At 40.5% G+C, this 23,396-nt stretch overlaps 1 protein-coding gene and 1 long non-coding RNA gene across 5 annotated transcripts in view; one reads left to right on the forward strand and one right to left on the reverse strand.

The window, feature by feature from the left end:
• DOCK2 (dedicator of cytokinesis 2) overlaps positions 1–18,947 on the forward strand; it is a 255,289-nt gene extending 236,342 nt beyond the window's left edge. For both annotated transcript variants that reach the window (XM_028717491.2, XM_028717489.2), the window contains exons 43-52: positions 535–619; positions 1,337–1,423; positions 2,129–2,305; positions 2,440–2,523; positions 6,198–6,335; positions 9,635–9,762; positions 11,717–11,891; positions 14,097–14,217; positions 15,312–15,457; positions 17,744–18,947. In XM_028717491.2, the coding sequence (XP_028573324.2) occupies positions 535–619; positions 1,337–1,423; positions 2,129–2,305; positions 2,440–2,523; positions 6,198–6,335; positions 9,635–9,762; positions 11,717–11,891; positions 14,097–14,217; positions 15,312–15,457; positions 17,744–17,815 (1,213 nt within the window). In that variant the 3' untranslated portion in view covers positions 17,816–18,947. The remainder of the gene's footprint in view (positions 1–534; positions 620–1,336; positions 1,424–2,128; positions 2,306–2,439; positions 2,524–6,197; positions 6,336–9,634; positions 9,763–11,716; positions 11,892–14,096; positions 14,218–15,311; positions 15,458–17,743) is intronic.
• The window catches only part of LOC144326956 (uncharacterized), a 42,235-nt gene continuing 24,996 nt past the window's right edge, over positions 6,158–23,396 (reverse strand). For 2 of the 3 annotated variants that reach the window (XR_013391873.1, XR_013391872.1), the window contains exons 4-7: positions 11,408–11,497; positions 9,780–9,842; positions 8,145–8,215; positions 6,158–6,292 (exon numbers count right to left, since the gene is read on the reverse strand). This is a non-coding gene — a long non-coding RNA (uncharacterized LOC144326956). The remainder of the gene's footprint in view (positions 6,293–8,144; positions 8,216–9,779; positions 9,843–11,407; positions 11,498–23,396) is intronic. The other variant, XR_013391874.1, reaches the window with a different exon arrangement.

A 23,396-nucleotide genomic window follows, 5' to 3' on the forward strand; every position in this document is an offset into this window, starting at 1 on the left:
ATCACATGTATCAACAAGGAAAATATCATCTGCTTCACCAGGTCATTTACAGCTCACCATAAAACATAGTGCTTTATGTCTGTCCATAAAAAAAGGTGGCGGAGAGAGGATTGATAGATTGGCAACAGGAAACAGCAGCATCTGCAGAGTGAGATTTCAGCAAATTGCCATTCAGAATCATTGGATAGACTTGTTTTTTGACCTTAGAAAATGTTGGCATTTTTTTGGTTTTCGTATAATACTTTTAACAAGTGTCATCATTTCACTTTCCCCTTTGTGCCAAATCACTCTGTTAGTTAATGCAAGTCCCCTTCCCACCCCATTTTTCTGTCTTCTCTCCTCCCTGCACCCCAAAACTGCCAGCTTCTGAGTCCTCACTCAAATGTTACCTTTGCAATATGGACCAGAGCTGCCTGCAGTGAGTGAACTGTGCTGTAACTAAAAAAAATACATTTAATTATTTTACTTGCACATTCAATGGAACGTAAAGCAAACATGCAATTGAAGAGTTTTGTAATACTTCTTTTCTTTCAGCTTTTACAAGTGTAACCATGTGCAAAGATTCCACTACTCAAGACCAGTCAGAAAAGGGTCTGTTGACCCCGAAAATGAATTTGCTGTAAGTATTTTTCCCCCCAGTTATGTTTTCAGAATGATCAAGATTGCATACATTAGTTGTGCGGAGGCGATGTGTGGCGAAGGCCCCAGCTGAACTGCAGGCTGTGTTACCAGCAGAAAAATTGGAATCAGCGTACAAATGGGACAAGAGTAGGGTGCCTCAATAGCACCATTAGAGCCAAGTGTATCTGGTCTTCTAAAATGGTTGGTTCCTTGGGCCTTAGCCTCACCTGCTATTTGGGAAGATAAATTTAATCACGATTGGGCCTGAGAAGGAAACAAACAGGCATTTCCTCCTGACTACATAGAATGCTGCTGCCAAAGAGAACATATTCCCACTATTCCTGGTGGGTATACTGGTAATATTCAGGGCAGATAAAGTAATAAATGATTTGCTGGTCATGACATACAATGAATCTTTTGCTCCAGATAATCTTGGTTCAGAATCCAGTATGTTATTTACTCCATTACCCTCTGTTTCTTTTTTGGTGCTTGACTCTCCCTTTATGTTTACAGCTTGCATAACAGTGGCCTAGTTTAAAATTGGATTTAGAAAGACGCCTCTTCTATGTTTGCATTTTTATTGCTGTTACAATGCTGATGTGGGGCAAGGAGGGGAGCAGCTTCCTGCTATTATTTACATTTTTGTTCCCGTACCCTTAGCGTCCTAACATTATTGTTTCACTGCTCCCTATTCCCTCTGTGTGTCTTTTAACAGTCTATGTGGATTGAGAGAACATCCTTTGTTACTGCTTACAAGCTCCCTGGAATCCTGCGTTGGTTTGAAGTGATCGCTATGTCACAGGTGTGTATTTGAATTCTGATTAGGGTTAATACAGAGTTTAACTAACAAAAATACAAATTAAATACACTCAGCACTATTTCAATGGAAAGCCAAAGGGGAGACACCAAAGGGTGTTGCCCCTTTGGGGGTGGCACTTTGGGGGTGGATTGAGGGCATGGCCAGCCCCCTTGTGCTAAAAATATGGTTTTAATGGGGATGGGATTTTAACTTGGCGGGGGGTTGTTTATTTTTTTTGGGGGGGAGTGGTTTTAAATTGTTCTTAAATGTTAATTTTTATTTTGTATTTTTATTTTTTATTTTTGCTTTATATAGCTGATTAATATTCTAAAGCCTTTTAAATGTGTTTATGGGAGGAGAGTTATTGCTTTGTTGTTTTTGTTTTAACTATTTCCTTGTGTTTTTACCTTGTATTTTTATCCTGTGAACCACTCTGAGATCTTGTGATGAAGGGCATTATATAAATCTAAACAACAACAACAACACACTATGTTACCAGGAAATTCATTCTTAGTACTTAACAAGGGTTGGGTTCCCTCCCTCCTTCTTGATATTGGCAAATCTGATGTATTTTAAAATATGTTTTGGAGTCGACCCTGCATTTTGAATGCAGAATTCACTCAAGATTTTTTGAAGCACATCTATTTAATAGATAGGTAGTACAATTTCAGATTACACAAATTATATCCTTTATTTATTTCCCCACAGACTACCATTAGCCCCCTGGAAAATGCTATTGAAACAATGTCTATGACCAATGAGAAGATTCTGGCCATGGTTAATCAGTACCAAAGTGATGAGAACCTTCCCATTAACCCTCTGTCCATGCTTCTGAATGGAATTGTTGATCCAGCTGTCATGGGAGGGTTTGCTAAATATGAGAAGGTAAGGTTTTGAATAGTTGCTTTTAAAATTAAAATAATGCTTTGATTTATTATATCAACAACACAACCTTGGAGATATCATTGCTTGTTCTAATGTGAGGAAGAAAGACGGAATGATCTGTTTTCTGCTTGCAGGCTTTCTTCACTGATGAGTACATCAGGGACCACCCTGAGGATCAAGAGAAACTAAACAGACTTAAAGATTTGATTGCTTGGCAGGTAATACAATGCTGGGCACAATTCTCTGAAGCTTTTTCTTCTTTCCTCCCTGCCTCTTCATTTATTGATCTTGTTTCTAGTGGAGCAGCATAATGTGATTTTTACTTGTATAATATGCACATGTTTTCTCTTAATATATTTTTGTAACAAAGTAGGGAATAAAAGTGACTGGCTCTGCAGTATGTAACTAATATTACTGAGAAGGAGCTTTTCATAAAGGCTTTTAATAATAATACAAAATTCTTTAAAAGTGTTAGTTGGGATGAAAGAGCAGCCTCATCATGAAGTTGAGTTGACATATTCTGGACTTTCTTTGCCCAAAATATGCTAACCCCTGATCGAACGTAATACGATTGTGGAAAAACCAGTGGACCCAATTCAAAGGATCTTACTCTTGTTTACATCTCATTTAAATCAATGGAAACTACATTTGTCATTGCTAACTTGTTCCATTGATTTCAATAGAACTTAAACTTTCTTTCCCTTTGGTCTGAAGTATATGTTATTGCTGTGAAATATCTCACAAAACAAGGAGAAATGGAAATAGTTAAAACTGACCACTTTCATCCAAAGATTGATTAGCTTTTACTGGCTAATTTCAAAGCATTTTAGGAGTTAAACATCTAGATTCAGGATCCATGAAGTTCCATTAACTTGCTCCTACCTTATGACATACAGGAAAGGAAACTATCCTATTGTTTTAAAATATGTGTGTACAGATCAAGTGCAAGGCTGTAATCTTAGGTATAGGTGTGGGTAGGAGATCAAAGTGCACCAAGCTTGAGATCTTTCAGAAGTTTTTGCTATAACCACATACAAATAATGGAAAAAATAAAATGCTCTTTCCATTTAATATCAATATGCCAGTTTAGCCAAGCGGTCAGGCGCAGTTCAAACTTCCAAAATACGTCCAGTTGTGTGGTTGTGCTTCCATGGCCTGCGCACGAAGCTGCCTAGTACGATGGCCAGCAATTCTGTAAACCTTTGTTGCAGCCAGTCTTGTTAAGGTTCTGATGGAAGATTCTACTGCCTGTTTAACGTATTATACACTTTTGAGAAAACTCAGTGGAGTGTTAACGTCCTACAAGAAGATAGGAAATATAAATCCCATACTGACTCTGCAAGGGTAGGAAAATGGACTATAGCTGAGGAACGAGCAACAGTAAATAACTGTACTATTTCCATTGCAAGTATTCAGTGGGAACCATTAAAAATTACAGTGGTACCTTGGTTTACGAACTTAATCTGTTCCAGAAGTCTGTTCTTAAACCAAACCATTCTTAAACCAAGGCGTGCTTTCTCATAGCAGGGGGGACTCAATTTACAAATGGAACACACTCAACAGGAAGTGAAACATGTTCTGCTTCCAAGGCAAAGTTCACAAACCAAAACACCTACTTCCAGGTTTGCAGTGTTCTTAATCCAAGTTGTTCATAAACTAAGCGGTTCTTAAACCAAGGTACCACTGTTTTCTGATTTCCAACAGAAATATGTCCTGGGCTGATTGATGGTGGTTGTTTTTTACATTTGTATTTTTCCTTTTGTAGAAGCAGAGTCCCATTTTGTGTCCTACATACAAAATAGACTAATTTTTATTTTGAGGAGTTGCCTAATAATTGTTTATGGGATGTGGAATGGTGCACTGACCCTTGTCAAAAACAATTGAGTAGATTGCAGAGAAGAGCAGGTAAAAAGCTAAAATCATCCCAAACCTCCTATGAGTCAGTTAGAAGGATTTTAAAAATGACCTCTGAAGTGATCCTTCACTTTTCAATAGCATAGCTCTGATTCAGCAAGGTGGCAAAGTAGATTCTAATACGGCTGATGTTACACTTTTGTCTATATTCTTGAAATAAAAGATAAAGGGAAGAGACCAGCTGCTAATGGCAAACACAGAAAAGAAGGTTTTGTGTCATAAAAAAGATCAACTGCCGTATTTTTCGCCCTATAGGACACACTTTTTCCCCTCCAAAAATGAAGGGGAAATCTGTGTGCGTCCTATGGGGCGAATACAGGCTTTCACTGAAGCCTGGAGAGTGAGAGGGGTCGGTGCGCACTGACCCCTCTCGCTCTCCAGGCTTCAGGAAGACATCCGCAGCATGGGGAGCCCTGCGGGAGTTTCCGCAGGGCTCCCCACGCTGCGGATAGCAGCCTGCCGCCCGGCGCGTGGGGCACCCTGAAGCAGAGTGCCCCGCGCGCCGGGCAGACATCGGCCAGCCCCACAAGCTCGGGGGACAGCAGGGAGGCGCAGCGCCGCCATCCCGCTGTTCCCCGACCTGGTTTTGGGGGGGAAATAAAGGAAAAACATTTTTCCTTTATTCCCCCCCCCCAAAAAAAAACTAGGTGCGTCCTATGGGACGAAAAATACGGTAATTCAGAAACTTCCAGTGCACATGGGACTCTGAGGAAAGCCATATACGCATGATTTTGCATGTGTGGGTTCCATACTGATTTTATGGGTTATAGAGGAAGAGGACTATGCAAGCAGTTGTTATGTGCATATATCAAAGGGCCCTCCATGCATAAAGTTAAATATCTTATATTTCTCCTTTATCTCAAAATGCTTTGTTATTTTGAAAAAGAGAAATATTGAATTTAAAACTTACCTTGCAGGACTTTAGAGAGGGATGCAAGGCAATGTCATAGAAAAAGCATAGCTTCTGCTCAGACTTTGGGGAGAAATAGCCCTCATTGGTTCCCTTGTTATTAGCAGCTACAGCATGAGGGCATGGGAAATCCGAGAGCAATCTGATCGCCTGGAAATATCACTTTCATTTTTATGCTCTTGTCAATTATTTAATGTTGCAAAAAAACTACATGAGGGATGCAGCGTGATGGCAGTTTCCTTTTCATGAGCTAAATGTTTATTGCTGCCAGCCTGTTCCCGGGTAAGCACCAATAATTGTCAGTTTCTTCCTTCCTTTGTGAATCAACAAGAAAAATGCTCTTTGCTGTGATAGTTACCCAGAGTGTTTATTCTGTGGGTGCTGTAAGTGTATACAAGAAAATTTTCAATCTCAGGCATAAGGAATGGCCTCTTTCCTTCATTTAGATGTCTAAATATTGTTTGCATAGGGCTGGATTCAACTAACCCAGTACACTAGAAGGCAGCAGCACAGGATAAAGTGAAATGGTGGTCTGCTGCAGCGTATTTTTCCAGTTACTAATCTGGACTGATTAAGCGTGACCTGGCACATTATGTTCAGAGCCTAAACGCTTTTGAGTCCTTGCTCTCATTATGTGTATTAAAACTACACAAAATGTAATAAAGCCTCCAGCTATCTAAATCTCTACTTGTCTGTGATCTTCCTCAGGAAACACACAGAATCATAGAACTGCAGAGTTGGAAAGGACCCCAAGGGTCATCTAGTCCAACCTCCTGCAATACAAAAATCTCAACACACAACATCCAATTTGAAACCATACTGGATCCTCCTTAGCTTTGTAAATGTGCTCACCGTTGTACTGCTGCACCACCTACCTCTTATTATTTAGAATTGTCTTCAGTTTACAATAAGATGCGAAACTGCTGTTAAATGTTTCCAAGGAGGTAAAGAAAAGTCAGTCGGCAAATATATTACAATTCTTGGCTATATTGTGGCAGGATTTTTTTTACACATTTTGTAGATCAGGGAGATAACCTGGCTAAACTTCTTCCTGCTGTTCCTTCCCAGATTCCATTTCTTGGAGCTGGAATTAAGATCCATGAGAGGAGGGTTTCAGATAGCCTTCGTCCTTTCCATGAGCGTATGGAGGAGTGTTTCAGGCACTTGAAGGTCAAAGTGGAGAAACAATATGGTGTCAGAGAACTGGTAAGATCCCCTGCTTTTACTTCTCTATTCTTACTTTTATTTACAGATGGGTAGCCGTGTTGGTCTGCCATAGTCAAAACAAAAAAAATTCCTTCCAGTAGCACCTTAAAGACCAACTAAGTTAGTTCTTGGTATGAGCTTTCGTGTGCATGCACACCGTGTATCTGAAGAAGTGTGCATGCACACGAAAGCTCATACCAAGAACTAACTTAGTTGGTCTTTAAGGTGCTACTGGAAGGAATTTTTTTTGTTCTTACTTTTATTGTAGCTGCTTGAAGGGGGATGGGAAGGAATCAATGACCCTTGGACTGTAAGGTGCAGCCTGTGATCTGAAGGCACTACAGCTTTCATCCAGCAGCCAGATCCACTTCTGGGGCACTAGGCTTCCCCTAGCGGAAAGCCAAGATCCTTCTGTTTATGTGAAAGCTATTCCACGTAGTTAGGGAGCTGAATTAAAAACCTTATGAAAGTTTTCCAGCCAAGACCTAGAGCCCCTTTCCTCTCCTGTGTAATTTTTAATAGCTTAGAGCTTTGATCCAGACTGAATATCCAGGGGTCCTGGTTCTTGGAAGATTCCAGCTGTTTGCTGAATCTGCTTCTGAAGCAAGCTCTATAATAAAACATAAATGCATTAGCTGAGGCTAAAATGGCTGTATAAAAAGGCTGTGCAATAGAATTAGCCACTATGTGTTTCTGACAGCTCTTGGAGCACAGCCAACCAAATAGCCGAATAATTAGATGAAATGTTTGATAGCATTAGGAATGAGAGGGTTGTTGTATATGGAAGAGAATTTCTGCTCTTGCCTGGAACACACTGCCCTTGCAGGTTGTAATGGTCTGGTTTGGTTTTACTGAAGAAAGGGCTTTCTAGGTGGTGAATTTTTAAGCTTAGTCCTTGGGGGAAATTACATTGCCTAAATCCCAAATAATGCAAATTATGGCTATTTGTCTACTTTGTGTGCATGAATGGAAGTTTATTAACTTCCCTTATATTAACTTAATAAACTAGCTTCAGAATCCATAGTTGCCTTTAAACAAACTTTGGACCCCTGTTTGAAAGCCAGAGTAAGATGGGATTCAGTAATAGCAAAATTACAATCTGCTAAAGTCTTCCTCCCAACCATAAATGGGGAGGAGAGGGGAGTGCACAAACCTGACACATTGCTCAGGCTTTTTCACTATTGTCCACATAGTAGCACTGAAGCATATTTTTGCATTATGAATGACTAGAGCCAGTGTCAGCTTGGTTGAACAGTCCTTGTCACTTTCAGGTCAGCTAAAATGCATCCAGGTTCTCTCGGCTACACTTGCACTTCGCCTAAGCTGTTCTCACTGGGAGCTTGGTATAAATAGATCCCGATTGCTGATTTGTGTCTCATTGCAAGATCAGTTAATTTAACCTGGGCTTTAGCAAACGATGGGGAACTTCCCAGAGTCTGACATGCACAACCTGATATAAAGCACATGGATAAGATAGCAGCCTGGCTCTAGTGTTTTAAATGTAAAGCAAACTACTAGTGTGGTTTCTTCACTCCCTTTAGATTTGAACATCTCCCAGCCTATTCTGGGTTCCAATTTGAGCTGAAATTTCACATGCATATCAATGCAAAAATGAAAAGTAATTTCCTTCAAGTATATGTTCCAAAATGAAGTATTTCATCACTTCTGAATACGTTCCACATAAATTAATATGCTTGGGGGATGCCAATATTTAATATATATTCCAATATATATAAAAGCCAATGAATTCAAAGAGCAGACCCCTTCTGGTTTTATCATCTCTTTGGCTGGCTGGTATGTTCTCTTTACCTGTGAAATGCAGCTGTGTGATTGTGTCTTCTCTCTGAACCTGGGGTTCACCAGATGAGAAGCAATTCCCACTGCATATAAAATGTAAAATGTATTTGAAAATAAACTTGGGAGCTCTAAATGGCTTTCCTGAGTCTCTTGCCGGAGGTGGCTCTCTGAGTGAAATGAGACAGCGTCAGAATGGAGCCTGAAGTATGAGATTACATACCAATTTCCATAGAGGCTTCATAATATCTCTGAAATCTGTTTTTTTTTTAAAGGCCCTGACTTTCAAGTATTAAACTCAGGGAGGTGGCAGGTTTTTACACCATGTACATATTGAGAATAGTTTCTCTGCCTTAATGCTAGGTAACTGAAGAAATTTCTGCTTCTTCGATAATGTGAGCTGAAAATCAAGGGGGTGATCTAAGTTCAAAATACAGCTCAGTTAGTCATGGATTGCACTAACCCCGGAGACTTGATCTTTCCTGGACATACTGAGCTGCTGTAGGCAGCCTTTCTCAGGCTGATCTGTGGGTGAATGAAGAAAGTCCTCAGCCAGCAGGAATTATTTTAAGTACAAAGGCAAAATCATGCAAAGTCAGGAACCCCTGGAACTGCCCCCTCCCTTTAAGGCTGCTTATTGGGGTCTGGGAAGGTCGTGGAGGGGCTCCAGCAGCTTCCCAGGCCCCAGTGAGCATGACTGCATCTTCCTTGCCTGCCTCTGGGATGCTCCCAGAGCCCTTGCACTTCCTTCATGGAGGCCAGTAAGGAAGGCACAGTCATGCTTACTGGGCTTTGGGAAAGTGCAGCAAGGACTCTAGGATGCTGTCAGAGCCCTTGTGCTGCCTTCCCAAAGCCTGGTAAGCGAGGAAACCCCACTGGGTGTGCAGGTGGGAGGAAAAATAAATATATGGAGAGCAGGGAATGGTGGGTTTTTTCTGCTCTCCATTTATTAATTTATCTCCATCATCATTTGTATAAGGTTGAGATTGCTTAAGTGAAAGAAGTGCAACTTGCAAGTTTACTGTAGCCGCCTCCTTTACATTTTCAAGGTTGGTTAAAAAGAAAAATAGAGACCCTTGCATGCTGTCTGGTTCATTTTTCAAAAATAGGGCGTAGTGCCAGTATACAGAGTTTCTCCTTGAACAACTGAAGTCTAAACATTAACTCTCTAAACCAGTTACAGTAGAAACACCAAGGTTAGAAAAAAGAACAAGATGCAGGGAAAGGGGGTGTTAGGTGAGTATGCCATCACTGAACCTTGCTGAGCTCCAAGTTGAGCTACCTTTATGTCTTCAATACATGCTTTCCGCTATTATCTTCCAACAACACGCTGTTTATTTTCCACTTAATTTGCAAACTTTACAAATGGGATTAAAACAAAGGAAAACAAAATCAAGGGTTAAATGCCTTGCTGAGGTATTTGAGTTTTATCTGTTCTACCTCATGGTAAATACCGATCTCCCTTTCCACCAGGGAAGATTAACTACCTTATATTTCCATTTCAGCCGGATTTTGATGATAGGCGAGTTGGTCGGCCAACATCTATGCTGCGATCGTATCGTCAGATGTCTATTATTTCCCTGTCCTCTATGAATTCAGACTGTGGTACACCAAGCAAGACTACTGCAGAAAGGTGAGTTTTATACTGACCATCCCATACAGATATGGCAGGAGTTTTCTCCTTCTCCTCTTCCTTCCTTCTCCTTCATCTTCCTATTACAATTTCACGTTATACAACAAATTTATCAAAGCAACTTAATAATACTACAGAGAATTTAAAAAAATTACACTAGAGCATAATAGTAATCATATACTAGCTCCCAACCATTCCCCAAGTACATCAACATAATGATGATGATCTAAAACAACAAGCTAGCAAACAATCAAAAATCAAGTAGCAGGAGACAAAATTAACAAACAAATGCTTAGGAGTAAAGAGAGAATGGAAGCAATTCTCTGAAAGGCACTGCGGTTCCAAATCTGCATATTATGTTTTTGTATTTTATTATGATTTTGCATATGCTGGAAGACACCCAGAGTGGCCTGGGGAACCCAGTCAAATGGGCAGGGTACAAATAACAAAATTATTATTACAGAACAAAACCGGTACTTTGAACTGGGCCCAGAAACACAGTGGAAACCAGTGCAGCCAGACCAGAGTTGCTTTTATATGTTCAGACTGCCTGGTCCCTGTTAAGATTCCATCCACTGAATTCTGAACTAGCATGCAATGGCTTAGCCGAGACAGTAAGAATCCTGAGGAAATACAGCATGTGATGACTCAGCTGAGAAAGGTTTTTTAATCTTTTATATTTCTTAGGGAAACCCATTTCAATACTAAAAGCTACTTTTGAAATTTGCAATGGCAATCTGACTACATAGATCGCTGGTGAACCTTTGAAGACTTACTAATTCTCATTCCAGCACAACTTGCTACTTACAGTGTTTTCAGGAGTCATAGCCACAAAAATATGCATTGGGCAAATGAAAATATGTGTGCTTTATCCACAGAGAAAACATGAGAGCTTGAAAACACACTGTTTTTAAAACATGAGTGTTGCCTTCCTGGATTCTGTCCACGTATTTTAAGATAATTTGGTAACTTCTAATTGGGCACCATTGTCCTCCAAAGTAACAAAAGAAGGTCCTCTAATTATGATGATGCCAAAGATGTTCTGTTAATTAATACAGTCAGCTAATGAACTATCCTGGAGTTGCTACATCACCAATAGACAGTAAAGAAATAAAGCCTAGAATTATAAAAACTATTGATTTTATTGTTTTAACTGTATTTCAAATATTCTTTTAACTGTTATTCTTATTGTTTTCTTGGATATTTTAACTAAGGATATTTTAATTTTGCATGCATTTTAACCATGGATTGGTTTTATAGTTGTAAACTGCTTAGAAGCCATTTGGGCATACAATCAGTATATAAATAAATTGCAAATCATAACAAAGAATTGCTGTACCATTGTTACCTATTTATATGCAGTTTGTTTTTCTTACCCACAGAAGTATTTAGAGCAGACATTTCAAGTGTTTTGTTTCTGGTCCCAAGCTCCCCTCTCTCACCCTAGCACAGGTATCCCCAGACTCGGCCCTCCAGCTGTTTTGGGACTACAATTCCCATCATCCCTGTCCACTGGTCCTGTTAGCTAGGGATGATGGGAGTTGTAGTCCCAAAACAGCTGGAGGGCTGAGTTTGGGGAAGCCTGCCCTAGCAGGCTTATTTTAGCCATGCCCTGAACTCTTCGCCACAACTTCCAGCACCTTACCTCTGCGAGAATCTTCTGAGGTCATCTGCTGTTTATTGCTTTGTTGTCACTTCTTGTTCCATCCATTTCCTTTCAGCTGCATTTGTGCCACTACAAAAAAAGACTACATAAAGGTACTTTCCCCAATAAACCTGCTCTGACCCTCATCTTCTATTCTCCTCCATCAGCTTCATGCATATACCCACCTGAGGAAATCCCGAGTTGTCTTGCATAATGGGCCTGCAATGCTGAATAGAATCATCTTTCAATATAGGAGCAGTGCTATGGGCATAATAATTAAAAGTGCTTTGCCTCAATTTCTATCCGCAGCTTTGAACTGGAAGTCCTGTCTCCCAAGGCTACCAAGTCAGTGTCAGATGAGAATGTACGCCTGGCAAGCCCCCTGCCTGAAGTTAAGCTGAGAAAGTGCAGGAAGAGAGCAAAGAGAAGCAGTGTGGTCTTTGCAGATGAAAAAGCATCACCTGAACTTCTTGATATGAAAAGTGTACGTTGTTATAGATGAGTAGTCTCATTATAATTCTGAAGTACAAACTGTCAATTTCATATTAAACGTATGTTTTCTGGACAGCATGTGTCCCTTAAAGTATCAATGTCCATGAAAGAAAAAAATGTGGTTTTCTTGCAAGATGTGACACTCATCTTGGAAAATGGTGGAAGATACATTTGCTTAATGGAACATGTCAGGTGTTGCTGAACGCTAACTCCTAGCATCAGCCCTAGCAGGCAAGGCCAAGGATGTTGGGAGTTGTAGTTCAGCAACATCTGGAGGGCCAAAGGCTCCCCACATCTGGTATAAGTGAACCTGTATAGTTACAGTACGCTTAACAATCAAGGAGGCTGGGAATATATCCTGACCTAAACTAGATTATTCATTTTTTTACTGTTGGTGACAGTCAGATGGCTTGTTTGGTGGGAGGTTGTAGCAGTGATCCAGAAGAAAGAAGTTGGCTGCACTTTTGTGGTCCTGATTGCTGTTGGATACTTTCATAATGACCACCTATCCCTCTTGAGTCTTCTTAAGGAAATTAAATATTGTTAGGGCATTGCAAGTTTGCAAACTGTGCCAAGCTGCAGACTACACCATTGGCACCTTTTTGTGTGATCTATCATTTGAGCACTTTGATCACACTAATATATCATCAGCCTGACTTGCATTGCACAATTTTATAACATCACCCCTAAGAACCAAATGTTTTTGAGTACTAAAAAAGCAACGTCATTAAAGCAAAAATCAAAAACAGTTCAGTAAAGAAGCCTCATCTAATTTAGTTTACTATCCCGAAGCAAAGCGAACTAAAAATCACTTTGAATCATAAATCCTTTGGAAGAATTGTTACAAAGGACATAAAGTTCTATCCCAATATAATCTGTTTAAGACCCTATTAAATGGTCATCAGCTTCATTTACTGTTCACCCCAGGAGTAAATTAACTCCCTTTTGTGATCACATAAAATGTAAACATACATAACTTTTAAAATTCAATAATTCTAAATATGTTTCATATGCTTGCTGAGATCAGTATAAAATTCAGTTTTTAAAGACTATCATGGCATAAATGACTAAAACTTAATTTGTGCCTGCCAAGCAGATGTTGAACAGATTTAGAGTGTTGGCCACACCTTTGCCAAATAAAGAAAGATGGGGTAGAGAAGTGAATATGACACCAGTTATTTAACCTTCAGAAATTTAGCAAGTGTCCTTGAGCATGTATGTCTAATTACTATGACTCTGTGGGATTTTTCTAGCTTTCTGTTGGTGATATCCTATAGATCAAAGCTTCTGCCTCATTTCAGTTTTGTGACAGGGTAAAAACCATTAGAGTTAGGCAGAAGCTCAGGGACAGCCGAAACAGCTGCTGGCTGTTCCCCCTGAGACCCCAACCATTCTCCTCTGTTGCCAAATAACCTCGTCCTCCCCCCATCCGCCCCAAACCAGCCTACTGCTCCAGGTATGGTGGTCAATACTTCACCAGTGTTGTAGAAAGATCCAGTCTATTTGGCTTCTGTGTACAGAACTGTGTGTTGGGAGTGAAACTACAGTCCCTGGTTAAGACCTAATGCTATATTAAGAGTTGTGGATTCCCTCCCCACTCCTTGCAACAGTGGAAAAGAGTGAAGTGGGTATGTTTTGCTCATATAGAGAAAGTATGTTTACTGTGACATGCAAATGAGGCCATTGTAAGAAAACAGAAGTGTGTTTGGGTGATCTTTCCTCTGCATTCCGTGTCTATAAGTAAAGAAATGGAAGTGGCTCCCCTTGCTTGACTAAGTAAGATTTCAAGGATGCTATAACCTCCTTTGTGCCCTTGGGCAAGTCTCATTAGCTTCAAGATAACTTGTACAAAACCTCCCAGTGGACTGTATTTTTAGAGCACAGCTCATATTCTACTGAATTACAGAGGAAAAAACTCCCATTGATTTTAATGGTCTTAGGCATCATACCTGAGTCAATAAAATGACTGCTTGGCTTTACTGATCTTTAGTTATTAAATGAAGCATTTTGCATTCTTCTGGCTTAGCCAGGGGCAGCTTCACTTGTGAGGAAGCAGTAGTCTCTTCAAATAATTGAAAAAAAATTATGTTTGCCAACACAAGTAAAACTCGCATGAATAATTTTACCCTATATGCAACTGTTAAAATCGGTTAATTCCCCCTCCTGAGTACTGAATGATTTGTGTGTTACTGCACAGCTGTCAAGAAAACATGCATTTATGAGTGACACGAATCTTTCTGAACATCTGGGTGTACCTCACAAAACATCTGTTCTCAAGCAAATGAGCTTTGCCAGCCGTTCTATGCCAACTATTCCAGGTAAGGCAATTGGGATAAGAGAATGAGAACTCTGTACTTTGGGGCTGCTAGTAATTAAAATAAAATAAAATAGGTTGCTTCAGTTCACTGTTGTTTTAAAAAAGAACTTCAATCTTTTAAAATTCAAAATGTGTTGAATATCAAGTATTATATTAATGTTTTAGTGCCTAAAGCAGACATTTTGATACAGGCCAAGCATCAACTAATATTTTATTCAATGTTGCCTAATCATTATAACAGCTACAATCAGTTAAGATTACTATCACTCGAGTCCTTTAACTATCACTGTGTGTATAGAGCGCGCAGACGCAAACACAAGCTATGTGCTCAGATAGTCCTCACAGGCATCAGAGCCATTTAGAAACTCACAAGTATAGTCACTTTTGTGCCAGCATCAGAGTAATAAAGAGTAACAGCAAAATCAAAGGAACATAAATATTTCATTGCTGTTGCAGTTAAGAACTTGTGAAGTGGCGGGACAGGTATTTTGTGCAGCACAGAAAAGAAGGAAGAGTGTTTGGACATATATTTAGCAAGACAAAAACCCACCCCTGATAAATGCAATAATGGAGGCGGGTATCCCACTCCTCTGCCTTGCTTTTTTCTTGATTAGCAGTTCTTACTCTTCACTTGATTAACTAAAGCTCTTGTGGACAATTGCCAGCGAATTCCCAGATGCACAGCATCCAAACAAGCATATTAGAGAAGGAGTGAAATTATTAATCTTGCCGGAATCTTGGGAGCTACCTGACAGATGGGGAGAAGGCCAAACCCTTCCATTGCACTGGATCTGGAGTAGGATGAATCCTATAAGACAGGTCATTTATTCTGGAACAGGTGCTTCTGCAGAGATCCTTGGGTAGCAACAGTTACCAGTCATCTTGATCCTTGTACATGCAGTTGGAATGGGAAGCCCTAAGAGGCAAAAAGTCTTTTTGCTTTCACAGTTTGTGTCAAGCTGTTTAATTGTTGCCATTGTCCAACCATGGGAAGACAGGGAGTTACATTTTCTGCATGCCGTTTTTTTTTTAGAATTAATTATTTGGGCTCTCTCTTGTTACTTCATTAAGTACCAGTGTTTGCTTGTTTTTAAGGGGTAACTATGTCCGTGTGCTGCCCCCCACCTGAGGAACCAAATGCACCACAGAGGATGAGCCAGGCAAGCATCCCTCCTCCCATCTTGGAGGTAGACAGGAAAACTCTAAAAAAGAAGAAAGTGAACCAGCTCTTCAAAACAATAGTAAGTGAAAATTTTCAAGTTGGGGCTCAACTGAATAGTGGTGTCTGATCAGCTTCTAGCTGCTGATGAGCTCCACCTTTTCCCTGAGTTTTCAAATCAGATATTGTAATTTGCATTAAAAATGTGAGGAACTGAAGACGCACAACCCGAAAAGCCCTACTGAGGAAATCGATCTGCTCATTGCATTATTTTTAATATTTACCTATTCTGTATGCACAGCATGCTCCAGCACAGCAATTTTAATATTAGGTTAACACAAGAAGTCTCATTTGACCTTCACTTGTACTCCTGGCCTGATTTATTTGCCAACGCAGCAAAAATTTAATGCTTTGTTAAGATTTCAAAAAAAACAAAAACAAAAGCCATGTGAGTTGAACAACTCAACCACACAGTAGCAGCACTACAGAGCACATTTCTGTTTAGATCATAGTAGGCAACTTGGTACACACATTACACTGTGCTTCCATACACATTTGTATAGAAGGTGTTAACAATGCTGCATTTCATGTACTCTAGGCAAAACTTTCTTCTTTCAATGAAATCACATCTTGCCTGCAAAGCAACATACAGTTCAGGCAAGTGTTGGATTACAGCTGACATCTATTTAAAGTTGATAAGTTTCAGGGTTTTTTCAAAAGCCTGACTGGAGATGTTATTATTTTCTAAACTCCGATAGCAAAACAAAATATGCAACCTAGAAATGCAGAGGGTGCTAGTATTTCTTGTGGTGCATGAAAGGATAGCAAATTCTGCCATTTTATATGTACTGTCTCGCTGAAATGCTGGAAGATTTCTAACTGGTATTTCCCTTTCATAAGTTGCTATAAAAGACAAGAATCGTGTTTTGTTTTAGCTGACTATGATCACTAACATTAAAGTATTCAAAGGATGCCATATAGAATATTTCTTGCTACAATACTGTAAGGTAAATCAGTATTGTCAGCCCATGACTGATGGTAAGGGATGAAGGGAGTTGTAGTCCAACAGCACCTGGAGAGCTATAGGTTCCCCAATGCAGCAGTAGTAGCCGCCACTGGTTTTATTATCTTGCATGTGTTCCCAGCATCAGCTCACACCTAGTATCTGCCACTAAGATTTTCTTTAACTCCTGTTTTTAAAAAATACTTTACAAAAAAAGCTCTTACAGGTAATCTAGCTTTTATGTTGACCTCACAAGTGTAGAGTTCAGGAGTATCTCACTTGCATTTTGATCATGTACATGTTTAAAACTCTGTGATTTGCTTTTGAGCAAATAGGAATAGTTCCAACTAAGTGTGCACAATATTGCAGCCTTGAAGTAGTAAATCAAATCACATCAAAAGTGAACAGCTTGCGGGACAAGAGGGAACATATTTTTAAAAGCCACTTCTTTCACTAATAAGAGCCAAGCAAAAGCTAGGCTTTAATTCATCAGTCAGCCAACCTATATTTTGACTTCATTAGAGTTCCTTAGAACAAGGAAGTTTTCCCCTTCAAAGGGACAGCAACCTTAGTAACAACCTTCAGATCTGATTGACTGTTTGTTTTCTGAAATCTCCCTGCACTTTAAAGTCTGGTTTTAAGTATCAGGTTTGCACTTGCAGTAATACAGGACAGAGAATACAGAAAGGATACTCCTAAGAGCTTAGATGCGAGTGTGGGTTTAAACTCCTTTGAGACAAGCGTGAAAGGGAATCTCTCAATGAAAAGCAAAAAACCAAAGACCTGCCTTGCAGCTGTCATACTGAATATATACATCTGCTGCCTACGTCCAAGGATGTAGGAGCACCATCATCTTGGCTGTGACCACACATCCTAGCACTAGTGTTGTAGCAGAGAAGAGGGTGTTGCAGTGGGACCCAGCAAGCCTTAGTAGCTAGTTCTTTAAGGAATCCCATGCCACCTAAGCCACTTTGGGGTTTTATACAGAAAGGCAAGTTAAATATTTAACATAAAAAGAAACATCACTGCTTGGAGTTGGAGTGGATTGGAATTCCTTCATGACATGCATTCATATAAGCGCTACAGGCTGATTTAAGTGGGAGGAAAGCACTGGACCATTCTGATAAGAGAAACTGCTGGGTTAGCTGTTGGTCAGTGCCTTATTTGGTGTGCTTACAGCCAATGTGGTGCCATCCAGAAGTTGCTCAGTTATGACTCACCATTCTTGACCACTGGCCATGCTAGCTGGGCCTGATGGGTGTTGGAACCCATCTGGAGAGTGCCACGATGGCCACCCGTGGCTTACAGCAAGATCACTAGAGGAAGAAAAACGTTGACAGGCAACCTTCTTTTTTTTGTATCCAGTACAGGACCAAACAACTTGAAGATGGGAGGCATACCAGTGAGCGACAATCTGATTTCTTCCCAGACCAGTGAATAAATTACCTTGTTTGAAAGAGAAGAGATTTCTTAGCAAGTGTAGAAAACAAGATTCCAAACCGGAGAGGAAGGCTGGCATAAAAGAACGTTACTAACTCGTATAACTCACTTGCACAATCTATACATCTGCTGTTTTAATCAATGCACAATAGTAATTAAAATATTTGCTTTTCCATTTCTAACAAGATTATAAAGTCAAGGCATTTTTAGTAATCTTTAGGCCAGTTCCCAGACTCAGCATTCTAGGAACATGGTGGCTCACTAGAACAAGCATCCACCTGCCACTGTGCACAGGACATAATGTGACAGATAATATGCACTTAACCTGATTTATGCAGTCCTTTTGCATTTTATTTGCACTTTTTATTAAGTGTATGTGCTGGCTTCTGTATTCCACTGCACTTATAGGATACCTAAAAGACTGATCTTGTAAATCGGGTGTTAGTTAGCTCATTGAACTGGTAATTCCTATTTAAAATTCCCAATGAAGTTTAAAGGTTGACTGAAATTCTGTTTTTATTAAAGTACAGGCCCCACTTAACTTACAACCTTGGACTGTTGTCATGGAATTGTCTTGTCATATATTACCACCGCACCCCCAAGAATGATAGCTCTTTTGTGTTTTAATTTCACACACACTCCGCAAACATGCAAGAAAAAGTTTCTGTATGAAAGAACCTCTTACACCCTTTCTATAAACTATATACTTCCTGCAATTTAGTAATCAAATGTTATATGTGTTCTCTCATTTGCTCTGAATCATCCTTCATGGACTTTCTCCAAATTCTTCAGTATATTGCATAATTCATCTCGTCTTACTGACAAGAGAACTCTACAATTCCTGTATTGCTACTGTGCCAATATAATTGATTTTCTTACCTTTGCGACATGCTTATGCTATACCTTTTTACTTGTTTCATTGCTCCGAGACAAAAGTACAGCTACATGGTTTTAGTACTATTATTGCATAACATACCCATTTATTTTAAAGAAGTCAATAAATGTATCATCTTGATTTGGGATTACTCAGAAATTTCGACATATTCATTTGCCCATGTATCTCCTGGCTACTGTGTAAAAACTGCACTGATTTAATAAACTGTGCCCAGTTTTGGGGCTTCAAGGTAAAGTTTTAAATTGCTTGTTATAACAGGAAAATGTAAACTTTGATTTGTGTGTTCTGGAAAATATGAATGTCTAAAAGCCCACTTCCTCCTGGTAATTTATATTCTGCTGCAATTGGAACTGAGATGGGGTAGAGTTCAGGATCGATCACTGTTCCCTGGAGCATTTGACCAGCACCAGAAGCAGCAGCAGTCAGTGATAAAGGTCTCCTGCTTAGAGCCTACAGCAACTATAATGCCATGATTATATAATGGGAAGGAAATTTGGAAGAAACTACAGAGCTTTCGAAAACAACTAAGCCATATGCCTCTGGCAGAATGCTATCAGCTAATTAGGTCATTTCTAGGAAAGTCAGATTTGTTCCCAAGTTTCTGAAATCTTATCAAAAAGATTGATTTCACAAGAGATATTATGGGACATATCCCAAACAGCTGGTACAGTCTACTCATCCCAAGTGGCACTGTTGATGAGCATTTCCCCCCAGAAAAGTTAACTGAGAAAGTTTGTATTTTATTGATGAAATACTAATTCTGTGCATTGATCTTCATAGTGTTTTGACTGGCATTGCAAGTAAAAAGCCAACCACTAGAAAAGGCAAACCAGTATGCTGCCCATGGATTAATTTTATGTAGATGGTTGGTGGCCTTCCTTTGAGTAAATTCACTGGAGCAAAGGAACTCCAACTTGCCATTTGGACTACAGTGGTACCTCGGGTTAAGAACTTAATTCGTTCTGGAGGTCCATTTTTAACCTTAAACTGTTCTTAACCTGAGATACCACTTTAGCTAATGGGGCCTCCCACTGCTACCACGCCACTACCACACAATTTCTGAAGCAAAGTTCTTAACCCGAGGTACTATTTCTGGGTTAGCGGAGTCTGTAACCTGAAGCGTATGTGTCAGGGGCTCAGGAGCAGAGGCACAGGAAAGGGAGGAAATAGAGAGCGAGGGGGAGGAATCCGAAGGAAATGTTAGCGATGACAGCGGTCCGAGGTCTCTGAGTCTTTCCAGCGAATCGGAAGATTCACAGAAAGGGGCTCCCATGGTCAGAGCAAGGGGGGTGCCTAGGGGGACACCTCAGGAAGAAGGGGCCAGAGGGGACTCAGAGAGCAGCAGTTGGAAATCAAGATCAGCTTCCCCACCAGAGCGCAGTAGGGGGGAGGAGTCCCAGGTATCGGGATCAGGAAGCTCACCACCAGCGGGAGGAGAGGAGCCAGGATTGGCCACGCCTCCATCGGAGAGCGAGGAAACGGTCAAGAGGAAGGTTGGAGGCTGGGCGCGCGCGCCAAGTTCAAATGTACAGGAGGGCGGCGCAGTTGGCAGCCCGGATAGGGAGCCAGGTCCCAAAGCCCGCCGAAAGGAGGGGGAGGAGTCAGGGGGGTCAGCGTCAGCGTCAGAAGAGTCCAGAAAGGAGGAGACCCCGGGGGGCAGAAGGACCCAGAGGAGAAAGGAGAGACGTAAGAGGTGGAGTAAGGTTAGAGTCTTAAGCTGGTGTACAGGGGGTGGAGACTCAGATGGAGCTTCGCCGGTCTAGCCTCTAAGACGTAGAGCTGGGGCGCTGCGGCTTGAAAATGGAAACTGTACTTCAATAAAGACTTTTGTACATTACTACCGGCTAGTGTTGGTCCTCTGTGAGCTGGGACCTGGAGCCAGCTCTGACAGTATGTAACCTGAAGTGTATGTAACCCGAGGTACCACTGTACACATTGTCACTCATAATTCCTTGGCTGATCACAGATGACCTGATGATCACAACACCAGGCCCCACAAACACAGCAATCACCCTACCAAAGAATTCAACACATTTGCAATGCTGTCAGGCCTCCACTGGGAGCTGGAGGGTCACAGATTCCCTACCCTGGGCTCTTGTTTCATCCTCATTATGTACTGTCTCGCTGTAATGCTGGAAGATTTCTGTGGTATTTCCCTTTCATATTTTGCTATAAAAGACAAGAATCACAAAAATGAAACTCTGCAGCACCAAATTCAGATACTATGGGGTACAAATAACCAGAAACCTTAACAATCTATACCTCCACAACTACAACATCATGTGGTGAGAAAATAACAAAGACCTGAGGAAATGGAACAACACCAACTTCACCCTTTCAGACAAAATAGCCATGATCACACACACCAAAAATTAACCTACATATTCCAAGCCCTGCCAATTTGGATTCCCTCAACCCAACTCTATAAATGACAGAAAAAACTACACTTGTTTATTTTCTCACACAAAAAGCCAAGAATAAGCCCCAAATACCTGCACCTCCCCTCCCAATATAGAACTATACTACATTGTCAGCCAAGTGCACCCCATACTGTAATCCCATACATACTAGAAGACGAAATGAAACAATGAGAATACACAGAGATAGACACAATTGAAAACACCTCGGCCACAGCATATTCATTCCTTCAAAACAAAGGAAAATCCCCACAACACTAAACAGGTTCACAAAGTCCATGCTCATAGCATGGAACGAAAAAGTAGGAAAACTATCCCCACTAACCCCCCTGCCATTACACAGCCTGAACCGTCTAAATAAAAACTTGGCAAGCCAAAGGCTTACACCGCCTAACAAACACCTACAAAAATAACAAACCCATACTGACACAATGTAAGACAAACTAGGGGACACCCAAATACCCTGGCTAACATGCTACCAGCTGCACACCTTCTTAAACAACCCAGCAGTAAAGCAGCAGCCATCTTCGAAAACCTTCTCCTGACAGGAGAGGGACATGGCAAGGGGAAGGTATCTGCAATATGCAAAATATTACTCCAGAATCCCACAACCCCCCTCATCTCAATCAAAAAACAATGGGTCCACGACATAGGTTATGAAATGTACCCTACCCAATGGACTAAAGTGTGGTATAAACCTCCCTTTAAATTCATCACAGCCAAAAGAAGGGAACTTGAAACTTATCTACAGATGGTACCTAACACCACAAAAGCTGGCGACGATACACCCATGGACCTCACCAAAATGCTGGAGAGGTTGCATCTATACAGGCACATACCTCCACGTGTAGTCGGATTGCCCCAAGATCCAACCCTTTTGGACATCAGCCCTACCTGAAATATGCAAAATAACTAAACAGGTATTAGAAGCCACCCCAGAACTAGCCATATTGAATATTTTCCAAGACAATAATACATACTCACACTAGGAAGAGCTCATAAGCCACTTACTTTCAGCAGCCAGGAGCATCATATAGACACTGAAGGGACCCATCAGGAGTGAATATGCACTATTGATACCAAACTGTATGGGAAACAGCCCTACTAGATAGAAAATCTAACCCAAAAACTGAAAGTAGCACAGGGACAAATAAAAGAGGACACCTTCACCCTGGTGTGGTTCCCCTTTATTACACACACAGCCTAACAAGAAACCACTGTCAGCATACAAATTGGTAGGGCTATCTTGACCCAACAACCCCTCCCCCTCACACATGCAAACAAAACTCACTGCAGTCAACTTAAGGCAACACTTGGCCTCCAATCCCTCTCACTGCCAATGAAAACTAATAAATGAATAGAAATAGAACCTACCCACGCAATGCTGATACAAAAACCTTACACAGACACTATGTAAGAGAATGAAAGTTTACTATCCCCTCTCTTCCCCACGCTGTCCCTCTCCACCTCTCTTCTCCCCCAACCTTATACCGACTACAACGTTAATGTCTCACATTGAATATAACTGATCTGTAGAAAGTATGATCTGAAAACAGAGGTGATTTATGTACTTTTGTAAAAAAAATAATCCATTTTTTTAATAAAAACAATTTTAAAAACAATAATTCCTTGGCTGATCTGCTGGTGACTATTCTGAAATATATGTGTGTGCTGCTATATATGAGCCAGAGGAACTAAGCAATTCAAAATTATTTGTGCAGACATACCCAACTCTTCTAATGCTGGTCTTAAAAACAACAATATAAAAACTCAACTATGAGTTATTAATAATAATGATGATGATGCTTATTTTTATACAGCATCCGTACACTTACTAGGAATCAATGATCCTGGAATATATTAAAGTATTTGTGTCCATTAAGTATCAATACAGAAAAACAGTTCTACAGCCTTTGCTGCTAACATCACATTTCTCATTTGCATGTGAATTATGATCTCATGCTCACCGTTCGTTACAGAAAATAACAAAGAGACAGTTTTGACACCAAGGGTGAATCATTCTAACACTATGAAGTGGAGAATGAATAAGTTAATCCTTTTCCATCAATCAAATTTGGTAAGCCCTATTCATTGCTTAATTGTTTAATATACAAGCTTTTCAAGTGTCTGAACAAGCTAAAATATAATGTTATAGACTGTCTTGGTTGTCTCTTAGGGCAGACCCAGGTCACTGAGCCTGAGTTCCTACAGCTGCTGCCCGCCATGAACCACCATTAGCAGGATTGGCAGCAACAGCAGCAGATAG

The sequence above is a fragment of the Podarcis muralis genome, chromosome 2 (genome assembly GCF_964188315.1).
Source record: "Podarcis muralis chromosome 2, rPodMur119.hap1.1, whole genome shotgun sequence".
Classification (NCBI taxonomy): Eukaryota; Metazoa; Chordata; class Lepidosauria; order Squamata; family Lacertidae; genus Podarcis; species Podarcis muralis.